The sequence below is a fragment of the Erpetoichthys calabaricus genome, chromosome 2 (genome assembly GCF_900747795.2).
Source record: "Erpetoichthys calabaricus chromosome 2, fErpCal1.3, whole genome shotgun sequence".
Lineage (NCBI taxonomy): Eukaryota > Metazoa > Chordata > Cladistia > Polypteriformes > Polypteridae > Erpetoichthys > Erpetoichthys calabaricus.
In genome coordinates, this window is record NC_041395.2 from 179,877,734 (window position 1) to 179,894,154 (window position 16,421).

The 16,421-nt window shown below is 37.6% G+C and overlaps 1 protein-coding gene across 4 annotated transcripts in view; it reads left to right on the forward strand.

Annotated features, from left to right (window-relative positions):
• Nucleotides 1-423: 423 nt before the first annotated feature.
• polr3c (polymerase (RNA) III (DNA directed) polypeptide C) overlaps nt 424-16,421 on the forward strand; it is a 96,739-nt gene continuing 80,741 nt past the window's right edge. The window contains exons 1-4 of one of the 4 annotated variants that reach the window (XM_028794854.2): nt 424-482; nt 1,275-1,458; nt 1,556-1,811; nt 2,288-2,467. In XM_028794854.2, the coding sequence (XP_028650687.1) occupies nt 1,312-1,458; nt 1,556-1,811; nt 2,288-2,467 (583 nt within the window). In that variant the 5' untranslated portion in view covers nt 424-482; nt 1,275-1,311. Of the gene's footprint in view, nt 550-1,274; nt 1,459-1,555; nt 1,812-2,287; nt 2,468-16,421 lie in introns of all 4 variants that reach the window. The other 3 variants (XM_028794853.2, XM_051923651.1, XM_028794855.2) reach the window with 3 other exon arrangements.

Consider the following 16,421-nt stretch of genomic DNA (forward strand, 5'->3'; position numbering starts at 1 on the left):
ATTAATATAATGCATAGCCTACTATGTATGTATGTATGTATGTATGTATGTATGTATGTATGTATGTATGTATGTGAGCTATTCTGAGTAAGAATTGTACTATAAACCCAAGACAGTAAACTTGACTTGAGTAGGCAGGAGTTAAACTTCATAGCCTGCAATATGATATGCAAGCTTTCGATGCAACTCAGACCCCTTCTTCTTCCCAGAAAAATGGGTCTGAGTTGCCTTGAAAGCTTGCATTTTGAAATCTTTATAGTTAGCCAATAAAGGTGTAATTTTGCTTCACTTCTCGTTACATCCATAATTGTCTAACACGGTACGTCTACTATTAATTTCATAGCTTAAAAGAGTGAAACACCAAGTCATCCGGCCCATAAGGTGGCAGTATTCAACCAGTTAAACAAGTCTTTTAATACTTTCCAGCGAATAGGGGGGTTTTGTGCATAGCAGCTTTAAGAGAAGCCAATGTGAGAAACCTGGTATGTGTCTGACAGTAGAAGAAATATGACTTTATGGTAAAGTGTCAGAACAGAATCACATGTACTGGTAACATCGGATACGTTCATTATTAGATCTACTATAATTCTTAAGGTTAAAACGATAGTTATCAAAATGCTGTACAGTACTTGAAAGTGCGAACAGCATGTTTGTAAACGAGACAATGTCTCCTCATTCAGTCTTTGCCGTTTCAATGTTTTTATATTTGTTTGTCATGCTTTTGTATGTTCCGTATTAGCCTAAAATGTCACAGCTAATCATTAATGTATTAGATGTGATAATGTGGGAATGTAGTGTGGTGATGATGGCTGGCGCACAGAGAGGTTTGTTTTTATCTTTTAAATACAGTGGGTTCGTTCTGTATTATCGAAAAGACTTAAAAGAGTTTTAGGATTTCTTAGTACAGTATAGTTCAGTGGTTCTCAATCTGTGGGGCGGGCCCCCCTAGGGGGGCGCGAAGATGTGAAAAAAAAGAAAACAATCAAAAATATGAAAAATACATCTATTGAAACCAAAACAAATTAACTTAAACTACATTCTGATACTAGAAAAATAAATACAGTTAGATAAATGTCGATAAAAGTAGGTATAATAAAATATGCATCTATGATATATCATTAATTGAAAAAGAACAAATTGGTATTAGTGGGCTCCTTTAAAAAAAAGTTCAAAAAAACGTTGGGGGGGGCGCGATTAAAACTGTTATGAAAACTCGGTATAGTTATCGGAATCTGCTGTTTATTTGACCGCTGTTTCACTATGTTATCCTTCAGGTTCAATGCTGATACACAGTAAAATCGGTGAAACATAATGACGTTAGAAGAGGGGAAGCTTTGCTCCCTGCTACTGAGAGAACATTTTGGAGAAGTGGTGGCGAAAGTGGGCTCTCATCTCATTCAAACCGGAGCTCAAGCATTACGTATGATTGCCCATGAAACGGGGACCGCCCTTGATCTGGTAAAGGGACAGTTATTTCGGATGTTTTGGAGAACTAGGAGCAAACCTTCTCCATAGTAACACCATTTTTTACTATCTCTCTCTATTCCACATCCAGGTGAAAAAAGCTCTTTGTGTGCTTATCCAGCACAATATTTGTTCCTATGAGGTAAATCGTCGTGGGCAAGTGGAATATGCTGTGGATTTTATCCGCGTTCTCCGACATCTGCGCTACCCTCGGTATATTTATACTGCAAAAACACTCTATGGCGACATAGGAGAGCTAATTGTGGAAGAGCTACTTCAGCATGGTAAAATGACAATGAGTAGTACAGTGCGCAAAGTGGCTGACAGACTGACCGATTCCATAGAGGGTACGTATGTGTATTTCACCTGACAATCCAAGCTGATCATGTTCGAGATGTCAGACTAGCTACATTTACTTTAGCTGATTGAGGTGTGATGTTTTTATACTAATATATATATATATATATATATATATATATATATACTGCATATACCTTAGAAATAATACATTTTCAGGTTAACATAAAACTTTGGTAAGACCTTTTCATATAAATAAGAATCACTGTTCTAGTGTATGGAGCAGCATTTATCAAGAGCTTCCTTCAAAAACATAAGAAAATAATGAATTGCAGTATTTAGGATTTAAAAAAAAAAAACTTACGATTAGGTAAAGTACATTATAAAAATTACATTCACAAAGTACAAGTATTGAGTGAAGCTACTGGTTTAAAATAATGAAATTAAATATCACTCTTCCTGCAGTTGATACAGATGAAGATTTCCTTTTCTTTTTCTTTTTTTTTTTAAAACTTTTTTTAAGAAGGTAAGACAATGGAGTACAGTGAAGTGGTCAATGCCTTTACCTGCCTAGTTGATACACACTTCTTGCAACGTTGTCCAGTTGTATCAGAAGTGGAGAAAAGTGAGGTGTTACCGCCAGTTGCTCCGACAATGTTTAATCCTGAGAAGGAAATGTACACAGTTCCTCGAGTCAACCTTACAGGTAGGATTACTTTTTTTTTATTATTCATAGTCTGTTTAACTACATAGTTCAAATAAAGACTTCTGTGTTTAGATTTCTAGGCCACATTGTAATTATATGGTAACAAAGGAAAAACAGCTTTTATGATTGTATCTGAAAATTAATTTTAGCAGACTTTATTAAACTTGTAACTGCGCTTGTTGAGAATTACCTTATAGTTCAAAATGTAGCTAACAAAAAAGGCTTTACAGCATTAGTATGAGTGATGTACTCCACAGTCTTAAGTGTTCCCATTTTAAAAGTTTAAGTGAAATTTAAAGAAAACTGTTCACACAAAAAATAAAGAGGAAAGCTAATAATACACACACAAACAAAAAAGCCTTGTCTGTGATGTTCTATTAAGTCTTATATGTCTAGGTATATTTCTTACAGTTTCTATGTATTATCACATACACTGTGACCTACATTTGACATATGTACATATGGTCAGAAAACTATATGCCCTTAATGCATTTCTGTCTTCTTTCTGGCTGCCTATTTACAATCTGAGGGCATTCTATTGTCTAAATACAGAAATTTAGCAAAGCATTAATTTCATTCCATTAACTTTTATCTTATGGGGGTAAAGCAGAATCACCATTTATCTATTCAAATTAGGCAAATACTTGGGTATGTCTACCACTAACATTAACTTAAAAGATCTGACTTGGACATCTCTGACCCCTAATTGTTTATGCAGGGAGCAGAGACAATTACTACACTTAATAAGAGCCACAAATTATTCATAAACTCCAGATACAGATTCACTCATAAAAACACAAGCAATATTTAAGAATTTCTCCGTTTAGTTATCTGCTGTTTCTTGGAGTAGTTTATGTACGAGTTTCAGGTCCGCTGCTGGCCAAATGGGTGCCCTAAGCAGAAATTTACTTTTGTGTCCCCTCCCCCAAATATTACGGAAGTAAAAATAAAATAATAAAATAAACACCTACTATAGGGGCCAAAATAGAACTTTATTCAAATGAGGTGTGCTTAGCCTACTCTGCGTTCACCGTAAAATGCAATATATACGTTTATATTTTTGTTTATTTGTATATGTATATTATTAATATTAATTTATTATTATAATATATAAAAACGATTTTTTGAGCAGCTGGGATGGTGCCCCCCTGGGAGTTGGTGCCCTACGCAGACTGCGTACTCTGCGTATAGGGAGCGGCGGTACTGACGAGTTTGTATATTGCTGCAAAGTAAAATGAGCAAAATGTGAACTTTTGTGGAGAGATGCAGGATGGTTAGTTGGTTTTGAAGAAACTGGATTGGGTTTTAATGTCGGTTTGTACTTTTTCTTTTCATTTTTTATTTTAATTTATTTTATTTGACGAGAATAACATTGCACACAAGAAATGGCCTCATAGTCAAACTAGAAAGAGGAAAAAAATCAAAGTTAAAAAAGAACGCAGGAACAAAAAAAAAGACAAACACTAACAAAACAGAATTCAACCTCCACCTGAGAGAGAGGGAGGAGAGCCAAGAACTGGGGGGAAAAAATGGGAAAATGTCACTTTCCTCCCAATATACTTATTCAAAAATATATTATTAATTAAATCTTGCCATATTTAAAAAAAAAAAAAAAAAAGTTTAGATTTTTTCCATTTTCAAATAATGTAGAACATCAGTTACCCACTAATTTAAAGGTGGGTTGGGATTTTTCTAGTTAAGCAAGATAAGTCTGCATGCTAGTAGTGTGGCATGGGCTACTACAATCAATTTATTCTTCTCCACTTCAAGTCCATCTGAGTGTACACCAAACACATCTCTTAATTTGTTTGATTATGATTGTGACATTAAGGCTGTTTGATAAGCGTTCAGAGATCTTTTTTTTTTTTTGTCCAAAATGGTATTAATTTGGTGCACTCACTTTGGTCTTGTGGTATTACAGAAGGAAGCACTGTCTCAATCCTTCTAGCTAAAACTTTGGAGAGTATCTTATCATCAAAAGTGAAATTGCTCTCTATGATGTACGTAAGTCGTTATTTTTCTTTGGAAAAACAGTAATTAATGCCAGGCTAAATGTTTGAGGAATAATTTTGTTGTTTCTAGCTTCAATAATTGTTGCTAATAATAATGGAACTAACTTAATTGAAATTATTTTATAAAATTGTACTGGGTCTGCTGCTTTCCCACTTTGCAGTGAGTTTATAGTATTCAGTAGTTTGGAGAGTGTTGGTGGTTTGTCCAGTTCCTCTGCAGTAAGAGTATCGAGCTGTAGTATTTGTATAAAAAAAAAAAAAAAACTCCTTAGCTTGTGTCTTATCTTCTTTAAACTGAGCAGAATATAAGGAACTTGTAGTACTCTGTGAGTTATATTTTTATAGTCAGTGATTTTATGTCCAGTTGCATATGCAATTTATGTTACTGCATTGCAAACTCACTGCTTGTGAATTTGTTTAGCTAAGATTTTTTTAGCCTTCTTCTCATTTTCATAATGATGTTGCTGCAATTTAAAGATGGGTTGTTCAGTTTCTTTTGTTATGAAGAGGTTAAATTCTGATTGTAGAGCCTGTCATTTCCTGTAAAGTGCCTCATTTGGAAACTTGGTGTATTCTTGATCTATCTTGTTGATTAACACTGCCACCTTCTTGGTCTCCAATTTATTTTTATGGGAAAGATATGGAAATCATCTGTCTTCTTAAAAATGGCTTTAGAGTTTCCAAAAGTACTCCTTTTGGAAACCACTGAGGATGTGTTTGTCTCTAAAAAAAAAAAACAAATTTGTTTGGAGATGAACTCTGTAAAGTTCACATCGTTAACAACAAGCGGTTAAGACGCCAGCTATGAAATGAGTATGTGGGGCTAAGTGATTGAACCTCCATGATCACAGATAATAATGGCACCATACTTGCAAGATTTGATAGTAGGTAATACATTATTATCGATGAAGAAATAATTAATTCTGGAGTAACTATGATGCACTGGTGATAAGTAATATTCTCTTAAATTTGTATTTTAAGAATTTCAATGGAACTGATAACTTATGATCCATTACAAACTGTGTGATTGTCCTTGTGGTATTTGATGTTATCATCACTGTAGTTGATGATCTATCCAGGTCTACGTGAACAATCATCTACATAGAAATTGTTAAGTACAGTGTTAACCAGTTCTGGAGCCTCTTCCCTTGCATCATCAGTTCCATGCAAGGCATAAGAAGCACAACTGGGTGAAGAAGCAGCACAAAAAAGATATACTGTCACCTTAAATTCTTCCAGGTCTTTATTTAGATTACCTTCCAGCCACAATAAAAAGCAAAGAAGATCATTGTCTTTATCTGGGATTTTTACTTTGTAGGACATTGATTTATTTTCTTCCTTTAATGCCAGTGGCTGTTCCATATCAGGACATTTCAGTAATTGTTCATTAAGAGAAGTCCCTTGGTATGTTGCTATACAATCAAAAACCACTTGAATTTGATTTTTATTTTAGATAATGCACACTATGATGGGGTATGTACCACACCCTGTCATCATAGCAATTCTGGGTTTCTTTGGGTACTTTGACAGCATAACCCTTCCCTATTATTTCTCTAATGAAAGTTTTATAGTCTTTGTGGGTATCTGGAAATGTATTCACTACTGGGTGGTGGTGTTTGCCTTGACTCTACATTTTCATTATCATCTTCACACACTGCTTTCTTCAGCTGCGGCTTGTGTGCAAGTACAGGCAGATTGCGTGTTTCTCATGTATTTTTTATTTTGATTCTGCAGTTTCTTCAGTTATCTGTTCCTTTTTCTCCTTCAATTGGAGTTTTTCTGATTTTTTTTGTTTAGGTTTCTGCTGTACCTCATCTACTTCTCTGTGCTTCTACATGTTCTAAAACTTGCCTTTATTTTGTAGCTTCTGCTTATGCCATAAATATTGCATGTCCACTTCCACCTTATTGAGTGTAGTGATGTGTCTCTTTGCAGATGAAGCAGACAAACAGTGCAATTTACTACAGTTAACTCTAGAAACCCTGTCTTCAGATTTAACATTGTCTTCTAAATTAATCAATGTAAAATGTGCTTATCAATTTGTTGTGGAGATTGCAACTCATATCATCAATCCAGCTCTATGTACTTTTTGAAAACTCATTAACCTTTTTCATGGTAGATACATTCTTCTTGCTGTACCCTTTTCTGTCCTCGTAGAACTCGCTAAAGATGTCTATCTATCTATCTATCTATCTATCTATCTATCTATCTATCTATCTATCTATCTATCTATCTATCTATCTATCTATCTATCTATCTATCTATCTATCTATCTATCTATCTATCTATCTATCTATCTATCTATCTATCTATCTATCTATCTATCTATCTATCTATCTATCTATCTATCTATCTATCTATCTATCTATCTATCTATCTATCTATCTAGTCTACCATTGAGTGTTTCATACTCTCATCGTATTTTTTCAATTTTCTTACTCTGTTACAAGTTTCTTTATTTGCTTTAAGGCTTTCAGAAACCCTTAAGGTAATTTTATACTTCACGCTCAGAACACTTACGCGCACGCATCATGGCTGCCACACATTCCCAGCATGGTTTTGATGCGTCCTTTGAGCACATCGTCAGACATTAACACAATGCATGCCCGAGTTACAGCAGTAGCATCAAAAATATGGGTGATGTGTGTGTTCAAGTTTTGGTACTTGACATCAGCATTGTTGTTTACTATCAACATGTGACAGCAAGCTGCACTGCAGCTCCAACAGGACCAATCTGTGTGCTTCGATGTTTGATGAATGGTTTGATACAATGATGCAAATCATCAGACTTGCTGACATGTGAATGTGCTTGTCTTCATCCATATCTCGCATAGGTAATACAAGTGTTGCATATTCCCCATTATAATGATGCCATAAATTTACAGGTCTCACATACCATCTGCATTACTGTTGCCTTTTTTTAAATTTTTTTTTGCACCTTTGCAACAGCATCAGAAAGCAAAGAATTTTTATTTTTATCATCTTTGTCCCTCAACTCACAACACAGCAAAAATGGGCATTGTTTTCTCAATGTGATGATGTCTTGCAGTGCCACCTGGTAGGATCCTCATTCCTCAAGCACACGCATTGCATAGTGTTAAGTATATCCCCGGCCTTATGAAAACGCTATTTAGACAATCTCTCTGTACAGTTTTATTAAACTGATATATCTCTACCCTGTGACCCTGTGTTCGGATTCAGCGGGTTGGAAAATGGATGGATGGATGGATCTATCTCTAGGTCACTTTCTAGCAACCTTTGTAGTGTTACACTGGACCTTGTGCTTGTAAATCTGAGATTTCTCAGTTTTTCAGAGTGTGGACTTCCTGTCTGTATCATTTCAACCAATGCACAATAGAAGCGTTAATACTACTCCGGCAACAGCTCCTTTGCAAATACAAGGTTATTTAGGACGACTAGAATGTCCATGCTTATTACAGCTTCTTAGCGCCCTTAGAATTTTATCTGGTCCACATTATAACCGTTGCGCATTATGATTCCTTTCTGGCTGTACCCCCTACCCACACATATTGTTATTTTCCTTTCTCTGTGTGTTCTGTTTTAAAGGTACGTGTTTCACCATAGTCATTTCAAAACCTAAGTTTTCCTCACAAAGTAAGAAAGAAGCGACTATGGCTAATTTATTTACTTCTTCATACCCTGCCACCTTGATGGTTCCTGAAAAGTAATACACAGAACTAAATGACTAAATAGAAAGCTGTTAAAACCAAAGCCAATATTTTGATAAGGCTTTCACTTGATTTTTCCTTAGGTTTTCTCTGTAGATGGAATTTCCTGGCTATTATGCCAAAGAAAAATAATTAAAGCATGCTCAATAAAAAAAAATTGATTAAGCACAAGGCTTTTAGAATTGTGATGATGACTATATATCTGAAATGATGATTTATGTAAAAGAAAAGTGACTATCTTAAATTTATTTAGAAGTTTTCTAGAGTTTCTTCATTGTACGTGCCTTTTTATATATAGTGCTTCTCATTCTACAATAATGTCACATTCACATTGCTTTTGCTTATAGTCATAGCCACAGGGTAGAGATGGTTAAATTGTTAGGCTGTAACTTTAGTTTCTTGCATTCAAATTGATTTTAAAGCTTTATAATGCATAAGTTTAGGTGATACAGGTAATCATGAGATTGATAGTAACAAACAGGTGAAAGTGTGTAGCTGGTTGCTTAGAGTCCTGATTTTTTTATTTTTTTTATTTTTTATTTTTATAAATGCTGATACTAAGGCTTTAGAACTGAAGTCTGACACTATGCAGTGTGAAGGCTAGGGGGTGCCACAGAGGGGTCATACGTCATCTCCCTACAGCGTTCTCTTTTGGCCCTCTTGGGGTTTCCAAATGGGTACCGATATCCAGGGACACTGTCATCTACCATCCATGGGGAATAAACATTCCACAGAGATAGTCTTTCCCTGTCCTTCCCTTTTATCCCAGTCAGGGAAGGTAATACCAATACGTCTGGTTAGGACACCTGTCTGTCCGCGTGGGGCTTCCCGTCCAGGTAAGGAATCTTCTGCTCCTTTGCCCACTTATAGGATTAAGACTCTTTTTCCAGTTACAGATCCATGCCTGCTTTATAGGGTGCATGAATGGGTTGTGTCCCATCAGAGTAAGCAAGAGTTTAGCTTGTGGTTACCAGCTTACAGTATGTTGAATGTCCTTGTAGGCACTCCATTTGTCTGCAAACATGTCTGCTCAATGTGAACAAAACATGTGGTTACCAGATGAAAACTGGCCAAATGCTGGAAGAGCAGCAGAGTTGTTTCGGTATTCAGTTTAGTGTCCTGGAATGAATGTGGCAGAGGGGCAGATGACATTCTGAATTTCTGTCAAATCCTTTTTTTTTCCCTCTACCTGTTTAACAACAGTATACTACATTTAGATGCACAAATTAGTGTTAATCAAAATTGGTTTTGAGCATATGTGCACCACTCAAGAAAGTACTTGAAGGAATCAACCTCAGACATTCACTCAGACTGGGCCTGTAAGAGGAAGGAGAACAACTTTTCCTTGACCTGCCTTAAGATCTGTAACTCCTGTAACAAAGCAGTCTTCTGTGTTAGAAAGAAAATGTACCTTGTTTATGTTTAGTTTTTTGTTCAGTTAAGAATTGCCTGAATATTTTGTTTAAGTGGAAATTGTCAAAGACTCTGAGGCATTGTAAGTCCACGGTCTTAATGCCATGTCACGTTACGTGACTTTTCCAGTTGTAGACTTAATTTATAGAATCGTAGCAAGTCAGGGGCAGTCACAGTGTGCTTTAGTGACTGCCAGACACTTAATCTGACATTTAGAGTGACTCACTCTAAATAGTCAAAAACTCACCCCGATGATTTGCCTTAAATCACAGGACAGGCTTATGTATATGAGAACTCACAAACAATGAGCGCCAACCTGTAAATACAATGCATATAATGGAGCAATGAGTAATAAGGAGCACTGGTGTTTTACATACCACAAAAAAGTCAAAAAAAGAAAAAACGGCAGAGATTGCGGTTGAACTTGCTTTACCTGTAGACCCTTCTAGCTCAATCATGCAGCATGTTGTTGACTGCAATTAAAAGGTATGAGATTGCAATATTTTAGAATTGTGAATGTGTGCTATAAAATTGTAACATAGTGTCATAATTTAACATGCCCAGCAGTTTCTCGTTATATAAATTGACAATGCTCTTGTGACAAGATCAGCAACTCAGTCGTCAAATTTTACCTTCCCTCCGGCTAGATGTCGCGTAATGGGACATCTGCTTTAGGAATGTATTATTTTGCTCTGTACACTGCATTGACAAGGGAGTCAAAAACAAAGTTGAAATTAAATGCAGCTGCCACAAAACAAAGATTTTACAACCCCCGCTTTTGGGTTGGAGGTTGTACAGATATGTTTTACTGTAACAATAGCTTGTCACTTCTAACATAGTAAAGCTGCTGTGTGTGATGTAGTTTCACAAGCATCACATCTGAAATCGAAGCTATATCGGCGCTCCTTGCTACAGCTTGTCCCGCTTCTGTTCTCAGAAGCATAATTTAGATTTTTGAGCTTTGGAAGGAAAAGCGGACAAACATTTAAAAACTAGAAATACTTAGTTCTTGTCATCATGCATGGCGTGTATTGCCACATCTTGATTTGCATTGACTTTAGCATACAAGATTAGTATTAAACAATCTTTTGAACATTATAATGTTCAACTGAATTAACTGCCTGCTTCCCTGGATTTCACTTCTATTTACTGTATTACCGGGAACTAAGTGCATTAGGTAAGTCACCCGGTGAAGAAAAGGAGACTCCAATAAATTTTCATCCAGTATCTTGATATAGAAAAAGTGTGAGTTATGTACATTTGATATAGTAGTACAATGTAGATTAAAGTGCAGGCCACATAGAATTGATACAGTGATATGATTTAAAATAAAGTGTGGACCATATAAGCTAAATGCTGTTAAAGGTTGGGAAAAAAAAAATTCCTTCTCTATTTATTTTGCCTCCGGATCAAAGTGTATTCGTTAGGTCAGAGGAATCTTCAGTAGAATTAATGCAAGTAGTCCATCTCTCTCTCTCTCTCTCTCTCTCTCTCTCTCTCTCTCTCTCTCTCTCTCTCTTTATATATATATATATATATATATATATATATATATAATATATTTTTTTTTTATATAATATATTTTTTTTTCATAGATCGAGATTCAGACTACGAATGCTGATTGTATGGGTGGTTACCTACCAGGCAATACATGTGATTGGTCTGCCAGTCTGCAAACATCCGCCACAGGGCCCTCTCAGTTGCGAGAAGCAAATCATAGAATGTTACATAGTTTACTGTGAGATAATGCAAAGAGTACGCAACATGTGTTTCGCCCTTATAAATATAAAATCCAACATCTGTTTGTCTATACGTCTGTCTGCTTTTCATGAGAGAACTTGTTAATGGATTTTGATTGGGTTTTTTTCTATTAGCTTGAACATTCCGGTTGATTTTCTCATCACGCTAAGGATCATAGTTCGCTTGCAGGAAGGAGCGATATATTCACGCTAATCCAAGACAGAGGCTGTGGGCCGAGAGGAGGAGAAAGCGTGATGCCAGGAGTAGGGAGCCGGGTGGGGCCCTCCTCACTGCCCTGTTTCACTACTCTTTGGGCGGAGCCATGGGGGACAGCTATATAGAATAAATTGTGGACTGCATATTCCAAGTGTGGTTAAAGGTCAGAGTAAATGAGAATTAGACATTATACTGTTGGCCTACATTAAAAGAATCTTCACAGGTAACAGAATGTTTGTTTTAAGGGGATGTGTCCCCAAATACCTTTCCATGAAAAGCAAGTGCTACAAATTTACATACAGAGGAAATTACTGCAGTGCTAATTGTCCCTTTGGTTCCTATTCAAGATCATTTAATTTATTTATTTTAAAGGTCTATTCAATATTGCATCAGGTGTCCTGTTTCTTATAGCTCCTTTAATATTTACGGTACTTAGATGGTATACTTTATTATGTTTTGAAGCTTCCAACTTTTATTAAACACTATTTACTTTTTGTGCATTTTTTGTACTCTTTCTATTTTACTGTATACAACAAATATTAATAATGAGGGATCTAAACTACTATGTGCAAAGTTTTGAGTACAGGCTGCCAAGATTAAATGAACTCAAAGCAGTCAGTATTTGTAATGTCATTGAGCCTTTCTTGGGTCAGCATTGTGTTCACAGAAAGAGAAAGATCAATCTGAGACATAAAATTCTACTTTTGGTTCCAGGGACATTCCAAAAAAAAATTAATGGAACAAAACATGAATCATCTTTATCCTGGCTCTTGGTTCTCCTGGAAAACTTGGATAGGGCTCTCTTTGACTAATATCTGGTCACTGTCTGTAATAATGAAGTCCTTTTGAAGGTCACATTTTGTTTAGCTTGTATGGCTGATAAAGTTTATTTATTTATTTAACAGTTTGGAGAAGAGAACCAGAGTAGTCTGTGTGACCCGAGTTTGATTTTTGGTTAGGGTGCCTTTGTCTTTTGCATTTTTTTTTTAAATAGACTCTTTCATACTTTCTTTTTTTATAAAGTTAATAGAGAAGCTGCAGCCATCACCTTGGCTAATTTTCTTCACCAAGCACTGATTTCGATTAATAATGCAACTCGAAAGTTTAATTTTGGACCAGTCATACGGTACATTTAAAAAGAAAAAAGGATTTTCAAAATGTTGATATTTGGACAACAGAGACGTCACTTCACCAGGATTAGCATTTATTGTTTTACCTCAGCTTCTTTTCTTTACTCTTACTAACCTCTATGACAACTCACAGCAGAGTATTATACAAACAATTTAGGAAGATTTAGTGACTTTTTGTTTCTAATCCCCTAAGTGAACCTTTATAAGCCTGTGTGTTTAGACTTAGACTTAGATCCTCCTATGCTATGTGGCATATCGGGCAGCAACGGTTCTACAGCGGTTTTCATCTTGGGCAAGTGCTTCAGCGTCATCCCATGTGATTGTTCAGTGCATTCAGGTCTTGCTTGAAAGTTCTCCATGTAACTCGGGGGGCTCCTCATGGTTGTTTGTCCCTACGGATCTGATTGTCCTCCATCCGAAGAATGTGGCCAGCCAGTCGGAGTCTTAAGACTTACGATGTTCTGGAGTTTGCATGAGCCACTCCTTCGAAGTACCTCTTCTTAGGTGATGTGGTCAAAATATCAGATCCCTAGGATCTGCCAGAGTCAACTTTGTTGAATGACGTCGAGCTTCTTATTGATGTTCGTTGACGCCTTCCAGGTCTTGCTGATGTAGATCGCTGTAGGGACCACGATGCAGGCAAAAAAATGGAGCTTGATCCTCTGCAATATGGACGGTGAGGACCAGATCTTATTCATCCTGTGGAAAATGGCTGTCACCTTCCTGATGCAGCATTTGAAATCTGCCTCCACATCTCCATTCTGGGAGATTACACACTGCTCAGGTCAATGAACCTCTCCACTTCCTCCAACTCCCGTGGTCCGACTACAGTTAAGCAGCTATGGTATTTGGAATGGTTTAGCCATTCCATGCACCATTATATTGTTACAGAATGATATCAGTCAAAAGTGAATTAAATTTGTAAACGATATGCAGTTAATTTCAGTGTATTTGATAAATCCTGCATCACAGATGTGAATCTGAAAAAGAGGGAGACCACACAGAAACAGTACCACTGCTTTGATGCTGGGTGCCTCCAGTTTGCAAAACTGAGCAGAAACTTTCATACACAGTGTTTGGCTGCTGTGAAAATGTGCGGGGCTTTACACCAAGTTTAATTTTATACATCTCAAAGTGTCCATGGAAACGGGCATGTTTTTGTGCATGCGCACTGTTTATACATGAGTCACCAAGACTATATTGGTTGGACCAGAGGATGCCTGCCCCAATGCGTGGTCCAGCTCTCACATGACATAGTCAAAGGCCAGGAGGAAGCGAAGCGGGGACAGGATGAAACCTTGTCTGACCCCTGTAGTGATCTTGAGAAAGGCTGTGTGGCCATTCACGGTCTTAACGCAGCAACTCGATCGTAGATACAGGTCTTTGAAGATGTTAATAACGATTGCTGATACGCCGTACAGGTGCAGGATCTGCCAAAGAGACTCTTGGTGAACACTATCGAACACTTTTTTTGAAATTGATGAAGTTGATGACCAGTGGGTGCTAATACAGAATGTAATGTTTTATGATGTGCCATAAAGTGAAGATCTGCTTGCCGTCGGACATTCCGCTGTGGAAGCCGGCTTTTTTTCCTCTCTCAGGCATTGGTTGAGGGCACTTTGCAGCCATTAAAGGCATAGAGAGTAGGGTAATGTCCCGGTAGTTGGTGCATTCAGAGATGTTTCCTTTCCTGGAAATCTTGAGAATGACACCTCTTTGCCATTTGTTTGAGACTGTACCACTTCATCAACACTTATTGTACAGCAACATCAATTCTTCCAATATAGCATAGTTTTAGGATCTCGGGAGGTATTTCATCCAAGCCAGCTGCCTTGTTGTTCTTGAGGCTTCTGATTGCGACTTTACTTCTTTGATGATGATCGCTCCAGTATTTACCTGGAGCTCATGTTAAGCATTCTCTTCATCAAAGTTGTATGTGGTGGTCAGGTCTGGCTGGTTGAGGGTTTCCTAGAAATGTTCGATCCACCTTTTGTTCTGCTTTTCTTTGCTGGCTGACTAAGAGCTTCCCATTCTTGTCCTTGATCGGCACACTGGAACTGTTCCTTGTTCTAGTCAGTTCATTGATGATGAAGTCGTTTCGGTCAGCCACTTCTTGTGCTTCTCCACCTTTCTGTGCAAGTCATTTCTTCTTGTCTTTCTGGCAGCTTTTCTTTACCAGCCAGTCGAGCTCTGTGTATCTTTGACACATTTCTTCAGCTTAATTTGCTTCTTTGGCCTATTTCCATTTTAGCATTGCGACTTCCTTTCATTGATCAGCTTCCACAATCTGTCTCAACTCTTTTAGGGCTAATTTTTTTTTGTTTCTTTTCTGCCAGGGCTGAATATTTTTCCAAAAACTAACTTTTTTTAAAAAAAGAACACAAAGCAATTGAAATCAACAAAAAATATTTCCTTTTGACAAATGTTACTGTCTTACATGTTGTATGAGCCTGCATACTCTATGATTTCACATACATATCACATACATTTTACACAGCAAAATCCTGCAAAGTCTGATCTCGCTCAAAGCAGCCAATTTCAGTCATTGCCACATTGCACTGCTTACAATACGTGTTGCTTTGGTGCCTACTTCTCAATTGTCTGTTGCTTCACTTTCTCACATATATTGTTAGTGTGTACTGTAGAGAGACAAGTCACCCGTTTGCCATCGTGCCATGCCACTGCCACCAAGTTATCCGCCCGCATAAAAACCGTATTGTCACCTCTTTTCATCTTCAGCCTGTATGGCTTCAACTGTGAAGCCATGTGTATCCTGTTCACCCTCACTGTGCCACAAGCTCCAATTCCTCTGCTCTGTAGCTCCATGAACAATTCTGGGCATGTATAAAAATTGTCCAAATGTACACAACATGACCCAAATGTTCATAGCCCTGAAGCAGCTCCAGCACAACCTGACTTGTCAAGGGACAGGTCTCTTTGAAAGAGATACTTTCCTGTATATGTAATTACTTTCAGGCAGAAACCAGTGTTTGCTTCTGCCAGTACAAAATCCTTTATGCCATACTTTGTGGGCTTGTCTGGCATATATTTGCAGAAAAAAAGGTGTCCCTTTTATTTTATCATAGATTCATGCACAGACAAATCACAGCCAGGCTGATAAAATTGTTTCTATGTTGGTTCCACAATGTCAAGCAGGGGCTGAACTTTATGCATGGCGTTATAGCCTGGCTCACCCCATGGGATTTGCTTCTGTTTATTACAGAAGTGAATAAAACTTTTCAGGAGCACGTACCTATCATCACACTGCATAACCTGTCCAAAGCCACCAGGGAACAAAGCACGTTTGGACCAATGCTCCCTGAAGTTATATCACCAGTTCTGTCCCATCTCTATTTATAATGCCACAGCGTGCTACATCTCGTCTTTTGTTGTGGGTTTCCACTTTGAAAAACGAGAATGCAATGCAAGCGCAGCTCACGATTCAAAAAATTTCTCTGCCTACCTGTTTGTCTCGTCTGACAGTAGCTGAAAAGCAGCATCAGGAGAGAGCAGCCTGAAGTAGTCCAGCAGCGGGTAATCTGTCGTGTCCAACAGCAAGCCATGCCGTCTTGTGAAGTCCGGTAGCTAGTTCGGCTCCTACGGATCAATGTCTGTGTATTCCTTCCACGCGAACCTTGCCGTAGATGCATCGGCTGCATGAATGCACTCATCTGGCAGAGGATCAGCTGGCGCGGCATCGGCTGGTGTCCGATCAGCTGATGCCGGCTTCTCACTCTCTTGTTCGATCTCCTGA